The sequence below is a fragment of the Cetorhinus maximus genome, chromosome 17, assembly GCF_964194155.1.
Source record: "Cetorhinus maximus chromosome 17, sCetMax3.hap1.1, whole genome shotgun sequence".
In the NCBI taxonomy this organism is placed as follows: Eukaryota; Metazoa; Chordata; class Chondrichthyes; order Lamniformes; family Cetorhinidae; genus Cetorhinus; species Cetorhinus maximus.
This window is the reverse complement of record NC_135895.1, coordinates 98,235,724-98,248,108: the sequence shown is the minus strand read 5'-3', so window position 1 is coordinate 98,248,108 and position 12,385 is coordinate 98,235,724. Positions and strand designations below refer to the sequence as shown.

Below are 12,385 nucleotides of genomic sequence, written 5' to 3'. Positions count from 1 at the left end.
TCCCTACAGTCAAGGCTCTGTGGAACACAGTAATGGTGATATGAAGCTGAAGCTAATGGCCTGATGTGCGACAACAACTGTGCTCAGTGGAGCTATGGCGTCTGACTTGTTCAGTGAATAATGAACAGCAGTTATCATGAGGCTATAAACTTGGCTCCTTACCAAGGACTCACTGGAAACAAACCACGGTGTGGCCTCAGATCAAAGTTGCCAGATGAGTTCCTCAACAGGATCTCCACAGCCATTGAAGAAGAAGAACTGGAAAGATTTTTTGAGAACGTGGAAAATCCTGATCCTGAACTGGCCCCTGGGCCGTCCACCACAGAAGACTCCGAGTCAGCCCTTGGACCATCCAACATGGACAACCCTGAGCCAATCTCTGGATCATTCAACATGGATGACCCTGAGACATCCCCGGGACCATCCTCCATGTAAGACCCTGATCAGGCTTCTGGATTATCCACTACAGATGACCTTAAATCTGAAGAAGAACTTCATCCTGCCAGATGTGCAAGGAAGGTGGCATACCAGGGCATTACGCAGCAAGCCAAGCGGATGATGGCACACAGCACAAGGCACTTTGGGCTGTTGGTGTTGGAGACAATGTGACTGTCCCAGTGTCAGTATTTGACCACAGTAAAGGTGACCCACCAAATCTTTTAGGTGTGATGCTGGCAGCAGATGGGACTAGCTACACCACTGGAACAGCTAAGGGGATTGTGAAAAGCAAATTTGCCAGGAATTAGTTTGAATTTGTGCAGTACAGTGGACTGAATGCAGAAGACATTCTACCGGAACGATTCAGCCTTTGTGAGATTGTACGTGCTCGAAGTGTTTGAGGTGGGCAAGGCTTCCAGAGATGTCACTGCAGAGATAACTGCTTATCAAGCGTGAAAGCAGGTCTCTGCTGCAGCAAGGCCTGTTACAGCAACAAATCCTGTGACAACGCTGACCAGTGCTTATTAAATATGTATGAATTATATTTATGCTGTTCTTGTAAACATTGATGTATAAGCTATCTGAATGCTTTGGGTGTGATCCTGAATGAAATAAACCAACAAATTTGAAATGTTTGGCTGTCACAATGAACCTGAATATTGACATTGAATAAAGGTGCATTATACATATATGAATTGTTTCTTTATTTGTTTATGCTGTATTGTAAGCATTGATGAATATAAGCTATATCTGAATGGTTTGGATATAACAATGGATGAAACATAAGAGGACAGCAAACAGAATTAAGCAGATTATACACTTGTGAATGAAATGTTATTTTTCGTTCATAAAAGTTGGCCATTTCATGAATTGTGCAAGTTTTCTGATGCCCATTTAATGAACTGGGTGGTCAAACTGCCAGTTTCATGAACTGTCCTGTACAGGTAGGCTGCCTATTTCAAGAAATGGGCAATTTGACTGGCCATTTTAGGAAATGGGCAGTTTCACAAATTAGGTGTAACATATACATTCGTGCACAAATGGCCACGAGACAATGTTATTACAGATCCAAAAAAGAGACTGACGTCACTTCAGTTAAGGATTGTGCAGCTCTCGATAAGAGGAATTTTTAAAGCAAAAAAATCAGTTGCCTTATCTAGTGGTAACTTAATCTGTTGTTGGAGTAATTTGGAAGATATACATACAAAATCTCTGTTACAACAGAATTGATGACTTCAGGCCACACCTCACCTAAAGTTTTGGGCTCAAATCTATACCAGTAATCTATGCCATTACTGGCATAAATGCAGGAAACTCACGTAAACTGCTCTTTGTGTGGGGGTGAGGCTATTTAAAAAGAGTGTTAGACGGTTTCAATTGATGTGTCTCAAAAGGGGCACAAATGATTAAGGAAGTTTTCTCCTATCAACGTTTCAACATAAAGCCAGCGTAAATCAATAACACACAAGCTTCCTCGGAACAAATCTCTATGAAACCATTATTGCCCTGTAGTTATGTCAAAGCTCCAGGAAATTCCAGGCTAATCTGTTGTCGGTGATATTGGTTGAGGAATAAATGTTGGCCAGAACACCGAGAAGATGTGTCTGCTCCTCTTTAAATAGACAGGGCCCCATAATCAATATAGACTGCGTTTCTTCCAATGCAGCAATTCCTTAGAACGATACAGAATTGTTGAATATAGTAGGTCATAACTGGGTCAGCAAATTAAATACATCCATCGCTTGATTTATTGTGCGCAAGGTAACACAATACAAGAATTGAACTCATTGTATGAAATACAGCATAAATCCCAATTGGATCAGCATGTAAAATATCCAATAAATCAGTAATTGAACCAATGTTAGTGTATGAAATATTTGGTAAATATGGTAACTAATCCAATCAAGGAATCAACATATAGGATATACCAGGACTTTGTTGAAGCTGTCAACAAAGAATGAATCTTATTTTCACTCTGTGCAGAGCGTACCAACATGTTTCAGATCTGTGTCTGAAACAAGACCTGGGTGAGCAGAAGGGCTGAACAATGTTATGTTTTGGCATTTCAGGCTATGTTGGCGTTGCAGGAATCTTGGTGCAATGCATCTCAAACTATACTGTTCAAGGGAAAAACCTATGAGGCCCTGAAGTAGACCACCTAGCTGGGAAAGATTCCTTTGTTAATTGGGTGTGTCTGCTTTGTTAGCGTTGTGAATGGACAGGTGCAGCACCCCAGCTACTGCCCTGGGAGGAAACTGATGGTGCATGGTGAACCACCCTGGCAATTTGGGAATGACCAGATAGTGCTGGTATTCCTGCAGCACAATAACTAATTGCTGCATGGGGTCAGAGCACCAGGAACATGGCTGGTGTGGCTGTCAGGTAGGTTTCACACAGCCTGTGAGCTCCCAGGGCTGAGATCAGGCATTATCAAGCATGGTGGTGCATCTGGTGAGGATTGCATGATCTGTGTTGGCGAGTTGTAGGACTCTGGTGTGAAGAACCTACTTTGGGTCAAGTTGCATTTTGCAATTTCATACTATTCTCACAATGGGGACCTCGATGTAACCAACGTCATTAAAGCATTAAAATGAAAGCAAATTACTGCAGTGCTGGAAATCTAAACTAAAAACAGAAAGTGCTGGAAAAACGCAGCAGGTCTGGCAGCATCTATTGAGCGAGAAAGAGAGTTAATATTTCAAGTCAAATATGGCACTTCTGTTTTATATCACTAAAACATTATCTGGTCATTCATCTTATTGCAGTACCTAGGACCATGCTGTGTGCAAATTGGCTGCCACATTTCCTTACATTACACAGTGACCATGCTTCAAAAAGTATCTCATAGGATGTCCCAAAGAACTTTACAGCCAGAGGTCATGAAAAGCACTATATGACTGCAAGTTGCAGATAAACAGCTCATAGCACAGTAATCAATCTAAGATCAGTATATGAAATATTGTCCAAATGTCGTAACTAATCCAGTCAAAGAATTGATCTGTCTTATAATCATAACCTGTAAAGTCTCGAAGAATAGGCGGTTAAAGACCAGATTAGAAAATTGGGATTTGAATTATTTTTATAACTTTTTTTTAATGAGTGCAGAGTTAATTGTATTGCACAAAGTTAGCTATAATAAATGTTCTAATTTCGTGTCATGAACACTGAACTTTACAAGATGATTATGTTTTAAAATGTCCCTTTAACTTAAAGTAAAACAGAGCATTCTGGAAAGGAGTGTATAATTAGAATCTCTGGTAAACGCCTCAGTTCGGAGAAAAGGCCATGTGATTTCAGGTTGTCATGGGGATGGGAGAGAAGCTCAAATAGAAACCCATTGAGATGTCGGGGTGGTAGATTTTTTAACACCTTTCACAATATCTTACAGAACAAAGAAAAGAGGCTGAGTAGCGGGGGAAAACTGCTGCCTTGAAAAAGTCAGGGAAAACTTTTTTAAAGATCAAGCAAGATGCTTTTAAGGGTTCACTTTCTGTTCAAAAGAAAGGGAAATGAACTGACAGAGTTCTTGAAGATGAGGGAGGGGGGGGGTCATGAAGATTTTAGGTTAATTGCTTGAGATTTACTCAGATCTGGAAAACTCAGGCAGAGTGGAATGATTGTCGAAGGACACTGGAAGTTTCAACCTGGCGTGCCAGGGAGAAGTGAACCCCTGCTTGAGAGTTGGGAGTGACTTTGTGACAGATCCTTTAATGGTCCTTTAATATCAGAATCATAGCATATAGTAAAAGTGTTTCATAAGACAATATTTTGGTTGTGTTAGCTATTGTGAAACATACCTTTTTCTTTATTTTAATGTATCAGTTACCTGTTACTTAATGTTAGATCTATGTTGATTTTAGTTGGTGTGTTCTGGTAAAAGTCTTAAAAAGTGAAATCTTGTCCTTCAGTTATCTCCGTAAGTCGTTTGGGAAATTCATCTCTTTTAAAGCTATCAGTCTTCATCGGGATCGCAACACTTAATTTTAAACTATTGTAAAATAAGCTGCTGAAACAAATCAATTTTTCATCATTGCTAATAATCTGTTACTGTTGAAACCAGCAGGGAATAAATTTATGTTTATGTGATGTTTGGTATCTGAGATGTCACCAGCTAATAATTTTAGAAAAACTTATAGGGATATTCTTATTAACTCCTTGAACTAAGCAAAATGAAGCACCAGAAGCTTCGAAATGTGATAATGAAGAAAAAGCTGGCACTTCTGGTATTTCAGCTTTCATACACTTTCTGGATGGGAAATTGAGATCAGGTGCATTCTTTGTTTGAGGGCTATAGGTGTCGTTTGGGCACCAAAATGGCACCTAATGTGCACGCAGACAGTTATACTGCAAATCACGCTGAATGCCATCTTAGGTTAAGGGCTGTTGGTTGACCTTTACTAAGTTTGAATCAGACCTTAGAGCATTTGCATATGCAAATATGGAGCCTGATATCTGTTTCTGGTCCTGGCTGCAACTTTGGTTTGCCCAGAAGCAGCCAGTGCGCTGTGCAAAGAAAAGAGTAAGTACTTACCGTAATCCCCACCACTTCCGATCCTGAGATCCCTAACCGCACTCATGACCCCAAAAGGTACTCCTGAGGTCTGCGATCTTTCTACCTGATACCCCCCACCAGACCCTGACCAGGGATTCCAAAGGCTATCTGTTCCTCCCCAAGAACCCCATGATCCATCCTAATCACTTACCTGGAATTTGGAGCACTAACCTGTGCAGGCTGCTATCAGGGCACCATCTACATTACAATGAGACCGGAGGCCCACACTCCGGGGCTACTCGGGCCTCCCCATTTGAGAGTGCCTGCTGTTAACACTGTAGGGTAAGGTGCCCAAAAATTGGCACATCCAAGTTTCCAAGCCTATGCCTTTCGTACAGCTGTGACATTTCCCGAAGATTACTCTGAATCTTTTCTCTTTGCAGACTTCCCACCTGGCTATGATTGACACTCTGATGATGGCTTACACTGTGGAAATGATCAGCATTGGGAAAGTGGTCTCATGTGTCCAGCAGTTCACAAACTTCTTCCCAGCCACAGAACTTCCGTATGACATTGAAGATGCCATTGTCTGCTGGATAAACAAGGTGAAGTGTCTCCAATCTGATAAAGTGAAATTATTTTGGTGAGAGAAGAGTTCGTAGTATTGAGTATGGCATTAAGGTAGCTGGATTCAACTGCTGCATGTGATGAACAGCTATCAGCCAAGCTGTACATGAAATACCTTTTTCTTACAGTTGAGGTGGGTAGAAACACATAATTTGCCTAATCATATATTATTGTTGCTTCCCTGGCTGTGCCTCTCTAGAACCTTTTCTAAGCAGATGCATTTTCAAGTTGTTTAATGGAATCTGCATTGTACTATTCTATAGGAACATTGAAGTCTATTTGAGTCATTGTGCCTGCAAGAACTATTCACATCATTTCACCCTTTAAATAGAGTTAGTGAACCTGACTGAGAAACACCCCTTGCACATGGAATCATTTTAGTTTTGTAAAATCAATATAAACAACGTGCCTTCTATTTTATATACAAAAAAAATTGGAACACCATCAGCAAATGTTTCTTTCTTCAATCATTTCAGCTGTAGGACCTGCAAAGCTCTGCCCAACTCTGGCCCACAGCTGATTCATATGCACACACACACACATGCACAAAACCTGTCTCTCTCATACACACACCTCTTCCTGCCGCCCCCGCCCCACAGTGAACACACACACACACACACACAGACTCCCGGTAATGATTACCATTGTTCAAAGCTGAATATATCAGGCCTTTTTGGTATGTGATTGAGTGCAGCTATCCACTGAGGCATTGAGGTGGGTGTCAGCCTCTGATTACCTTCAACCATTATTGCTGTGTAATTACTAAGGGAGAATAGTGCAGTGAGTGGATAAGAAGGAACAGGTTTTCCAACTGTTTTGCATCTTGTATTGCTTTATGACGAATTTTGAGACCAACATGATAACTAAAAAAACTATGAAAGGTTTTCCAAAATAACGGTTGTGTGTGTGTGGTTTTTCTTCTCTCATATGCTGTTGAGTGTGCACTTTCTCACTATTGGGCTCTTTCCTGGCTCAGGTACTTTAATGGATGTTCTCACATGCACTTGTACTCTTATTTTCTTGTATGCTCTTTCTATTGTTTGTAGTCTCGCCCTTGAGTGCTCTCGTTACCTCACTCTTTCATGTGCTTATGCAAGTTCTAGGAGATAAGGAGGGAGAGTGCACAAATTCTCTGTGGTGCATGCTCTTGTGTGTGTGCTGTCTCTTTTTCTCATGTATGCTTTCTCTCTTGTACACTTCATACGAGGTTGATCTTTTGTGCTCTCTCTCTCTACTTCTTGTGCATGTGCTGGCTCTCTCCTGGCTTAGGCACCTGATATCTTGCTTGCTCACAAATGATAGTGTTAGCAGTAAACCAGGACCAGCTTCAGAGTGAATTGAGAGTGGGTAGTGCTCATTGAAGCCTGTACTTGAGAGCTGTGCTTTTCCCCAGTCAGAGGCTTTGGTTTCAGGGCAGGGAAAGGATCCAGAAGGGAAGAGTGGAAACTGGTATTTGTACTGAATTATAGTTTAACAATAAAACAGTTGTGATCCACAGAATGTCTTCTGCTGCCTGATTTGGTAAATGGATATCCACCAATTAGACAATTAGACCGTATCACGTGTGCTCACTCTCTCTTGCATCAGTCTTTTTCAATGGTCATTTGAACCCTGTTCTACTCCCTGTCCTCTTTTCATCTCTCCACTCTTCCCCCTATCTCTCTCTCTCCACCCTTCTGCATTCCCTATACCTCAGGCTGGACTCATTCTGCTCACTCCAATCTCACTGTGTTGCAAATTTTTAGTGAGATGTCACTGATTTGAGTCAGACACAAATGTGTGAAGTTTGTAAAATATAATCTACAATTGGCAGTCAAGCAACACAAGAACTTTGTTCCAATGTCCCAGTGCTATGTTATTGTTAATAAGCTCACAGAAAGGAGATCACAACCTTGGGCAATGTGTGCAGAATTAAATATTGATTATTTTGTGAGCAAGTTACAAAGTATTTTCTTTTGTCCTCTGGACCTTCTCCAGCAAGGTAGCATGTCCAGAAGAACACACAATATTTAAATATGACCAATACATTAATGCTAAAAGGTTAGTTAAGGAAAAAGCGGGACCTATCAGAGATGAAGATGGAAACTTGTGTGTAGATGCAGAGGCTGTGGGAAGAGTTTTGAATGAATATTTTGTCTCTGTGTTTACAAAGGAAAGGGAGGGTGTAGATACAGTAATCCAGGAGGAACACGGTGAGATATTGGACGGGATAGTCATAAAGAGAGAGGAAGTACTCGAAGGGTTGAAATCCTTGAAAGTTGATAAGTCACCAGGGCCAGATAGATTGTTTCCGAGGCTGCTGAAGGAAGTCAGGGAGGAGATAGAAGATGCTCTGAGGATGATTTTCCAATCTTCACTAGATACAGGGGAGGTACCAGAGGACTGGAGAAATGCAAACGTAGTTCCATTGTTTAAAAAGGGATCAAAGGAAATGTCAAACAATTATAGACCAGTTAGTCTTACATCGGTGGTGAGCAAATTAGTAGAATCAATCCTGAGAGGTAGGATTAACTGTCATGTGGAAAGGCATGGACTAGTCAGGGATGGTCAGCATGGATTTGATAAAGGAAGGTCTTGCCTCACAAATTTGATTGATGAAGGGTTGATGAAGGTAGTGCAGTGGATGTTGTGTACATGGATTTTAGCAAGGCATTTGACAAGGTCCCACATGGCAAATTGGTCAGGAAAATAAAAGCCCATGGGATTCAGGGTAATGTGGCAAACTGGATAAAAGGTTGGCTTTGTAACAGGAAACAAAGGGTAATGGTCGATGGATGCCCTTGTGAATGGAACATTGTGTCAAGTGGTGTTCCACAGGGCTCGGTGTTGGGACCCTTGCTGTTTGTGTTATATATAAATGATTTGGACGTGAATGTGGGGGGCACGATTGGGAAATTTGCAGATGACATAAAGATTGGCCGAATAGTGGATAGTGTAGAGGATAGCCATAATCTCCAAAACGATATAGATGGGTTGGTGGAATGGGCGGTAAAGTGGCAGATGGATTTTAACATAGAGAAGTGTGAGGTCATACATTTAGGGAGGTCAAACAGTTACAGGGATTTCACAATAAATGGGAATATACTGAGAGGGGTAGATGAAGTGAGAGATCTTGGCATACAAGTACACAGGTCCCTGAAGGCAGCAGTTCAAGTAGACAAGGTTGTAAAGAAGGCATATGGAATGCTCTCCTTCATTGGCAGAGGTATAGAATATAAAAGTAAGGATATAATGTTGGAATTGTATAAAACACTGGTGAGGCCACAATTGAAGTATTGTGTGCAGTTCTGGTCACCACATTACAGGAAGGACGTAATAGCTCTGGAGAGAGTACAGAGGAGGTTTACAAGAATGTTGCCAGGGTTAGAAAAGAGTAGCTACGAGGAGAGATTGGATAGGTTAGGGTTATTTTCTTTAGAACAAAGAAGGCTGAGTGGTGACTTGAATGAGGTGTACAAAGTTATGAGGGGAATAGATAGATAGGATAAAATTGTTTCCCTTGGTGGAGAATTCTAGAACCAGGGTACATAAATTCAAGATAAGTGGCAGAAGGTGTAGGGGGGACATGAGGAAGAACTTTTTTATGCAGAGGGTAGTGGGTGTCTGGAATTTGCTGCCCAAGTTGGTGGTAGAGGCAGAAACTGTAAACTCTTTTAAAAAGTACCTGGATCTGCACCTTAAGTGCTGTAAGCTGCAGGGCTATGGGCCGGGTGCAGGAAGGTGGGATTAGAAAGGGCACCTGGGTGTCCTCGGGCTGGCATGGACAAGATGGGCCGAATGGCCTCCTTTTGTGCTGTAACCTTTCTATGGTTCTAATGATTCATTCAGCTTTCCAACTGCTTGTTCGACTTGCAGTCAAAAATGCCCAAGAAGCATTGCAGAATGTGGATTGTCTTGTTGCTGACATACTTGCAATGACTGATTATCATTCATGGAAAATGAACTAATTGTTATGACCTTAGTTTGCCATTTCCAGCCCACTTGTGAGGATGCGCACTCCGTTCTGTGATTCACTCCCTCGGCACAATGAGTGTTAATAATGTGAACGGTGCTGCTGTGCAACAGCCACGTCATTACATAAACGATGCATAGGGTTCGTAAAATGTCAGCGTACCTTGAATGCCAGACTGTTTCTTTGAAATAAAAGTGTTGTTGCTCCAAGACAATCATTGATCCACTGAACCTAGGAGACTTTGGGTCACTGCTGTGCGTGTTCGAGTGAGTTGCTACAAACAAAAGTTCAATTTGATCACAGCCCTGCCCCTTTTCACTTTCTGAAGAAATTGCGGCGTTGTTCAGTTTAGGTACATCTGAATCCAGTCCCAAAAAAAAACCCTGTAGGGTCGTGTCTCGGTTTGAATCTGGAGGTCAGGTGGAAAAGCATTACCCACCTTATTTGCAGGAACGTTTGTAAGTGTCTCTGCAATTTCACAGCCATTTTAAGAGGTGCCAAATAAATCGTTGTGCTGCCCATTCGCCAAAGTTCCCAAACGAAAGGCTGTTCTGTGTTTAAATGACCAGAGCTGCAAAACATTTACAGCCTATGTTTAAAAAAAAAAGATTGCTCAACAGGATTGAATAGTTCTTAGCGAAAAACATAAATATTCTAATTTCTTTCAACAAAATGCAGGTGGTAATTAGTTTACAAAATGTAACTTCTTTCAAATGAGGAAAAATGTGAGTTCCACCACGTTAACCTGTCTCTGTTTGACAACTGTTAGCTGTTAGAATGCTTACCTTTCCTGTCATCATAAGCCTCTAATAACCAAGTGAAATAATTAAACGCTGTTTGCTTAAAAATACAGCTTTATTTGAACTTGATCACAGTAAGGAAAAACATCAGTCTTTGAGTTTAATGGCACTTAAATTTGTAAAACACCAAAGAAGAACTACAACAGTCATGTAATCAGTAGTCTGTTTCTTTTCCTTTCTTTCTCTCTGTCTCTCTCTTTCCCCCTTTCTTTCAAATCAAAAACAATGCAAGCTTGTATTTATATAACACCTTAAATGTGTTAAAACATTCCAAGTTGCTTCACAGCAGCATTATCAAAGAGCATTTGACACTAAGCCACATAAGGTGATATTAAAGCAGATGGTGGAAACTTCGGTCAAAGAGGTACTTTAATGGAGGGTCTTGAAGGAAGGTAGAGAGGTGGAGAGAGGAAGAGGTTTAGGGTGCATAGGGCCTTGGTAACTGACCGCACGGTCACTGATGGTGGAATTCTTAAAATCTGGGATGCACAGTAGCCAAAAATTGGAGGAGCTCAAATATCTCAGAGGGTTGTGTAAAAGAAATAACAAAGTTAGTGGGGGGTGGGGTTGTGGGAGTGTTTGAAAGCAACATACGAACATACTAATTAGGAGCAGTGGTAGGCCATTTGGCTCCTTGAGCCTACTCCACTATTCAATAAGATCATGGTTGATCCAATTGCGGCCTCAACTCCACGTTCTGCCCACCTCCTAATAACTTTTGGCCCCATTGTTAGCCAAGAAGCTATCTGCCTCTGCCTTAAAAATATTCATTGACCCTATCCCCACTGCTTTCTGGGGAAGAGTTCCAAAGATTCACGACCCTCTGAGAGAAAAAATTTCTCATTTCTGTCTGAATGGGAGACCCCTTATTTTTAAACTGTGTACCCTAGTTCTAGTCTCTCCTACACAGGGAAACATCTTTTCAGCATCCACCCTGTCACGTCCCCTTAGGATCTCATAAGTTTCAATAAGGTCATCTCTCAATCTTCTGAACTCCAATGGATACAGGCCCAGCCTGTCCAACCTTTCTTCATAAGATAATCTCCCGAATCCCGGGTATCAGTCGAGTGAACCTCCTCTGACCTGCTTCTAATGCACCTATATCCTTTCTTAAATAAGGAGACCAAAACTGTACACAGTACTCTAGATGTGGTTTCACCAATGCCCTGTAGAACTGTTAACTAGCTTGAGAATTTTAAGATGAAGGCATTCTTAACCAGAGGCCGATGTAGATCAGCAAGCACAAGGATGATGGCTGAATGGGATTTGCTGCAAGTTAGGATACAGGCAGCAAAGTTTTGGATAAGATAACTGCAAGTTCATGGAGGATAGAGGCTGGTGAAGAGTGCACTGGAATAGTCAAATGTTCATCGCGGGGTGAAATATGACACCAAGGTTGCAACAGTCTGATTCAGCCTCAGGTGGTGTCTGGCAGAGGGATGGAGTCGGTGGCCAGGGGACATTAACTTCCTCTAGAATTGGCCGCATAGGGGCTGAAACTTCTGAAAGCTAAAGAACAATATTTTGTCAGTACAGCTGACTGGTACTGATGTATTTCCTGGGAACTTTGGCGCATTGCACTTGATCAGACTACGCAACCCAAATTCAGCTTAAGATCACAGGTCTAGGGAAATTGTCATGTCCAGGCTTTTTGGAGAGACTGAGTCCTTCATGTAAACCTTTGATGGAAGCGAGAACACCGCCATCTGGAAGTCCCCTCCAATCCACTCACCATTCTGACTTGGAAATATATCACTGTTCCTTCACTGTCACTGGGTCAAAATCCTGGAACTCCCTCCCTAACAGCACTGTGGGTGTACCTACACCACATGGACTGCAGCAGTTCAAGAAGGCAGCTCACCGCCACCTTCTCAAGGGCAATTAGGGATGGGCAATAAATGCTGGCCTTGCCAGCAACGTCCACATCCTGTAAAATAATTAAACAGTATTAAAAGACTCTAAGATAAATCAATTGATAAATGTTATGTTATTTTGAATTTTTATTTGGTTTAGATTCTTATTTAGAATAGTGGGAATTTCAGTCATTGAACGAAAAGCACTTCAAAAAAAAAGTCA

At 41.6% G+C, this 12,385-nt stretch overlaps 1 protein-coding gene across 2 annotated transcripts in view; it reads left to right on the top strand.

Moving 5' to 3' along the window:
- Positions 1–12,385, top strand: part of camsap2a (calmodulin regulated spectrin-associated protein family, member 2a) — a 198,606-nt gene that overhangs the window by 110,918 nt on the left and 75,303 nt on the right. For both annotated transcript variants that reach the window (XM_078561697.1, XM_078561696.1), the window contains exon 3: positions 5,374–5,535. In XM_078561697.1, the coding sequence (XP_078417823.1) occupies positions 5,374–5,535 (162 nt within the window). The remainder of the gene's footprint in view (positions 1–5,373; positions 5,536–12,385) is intronic.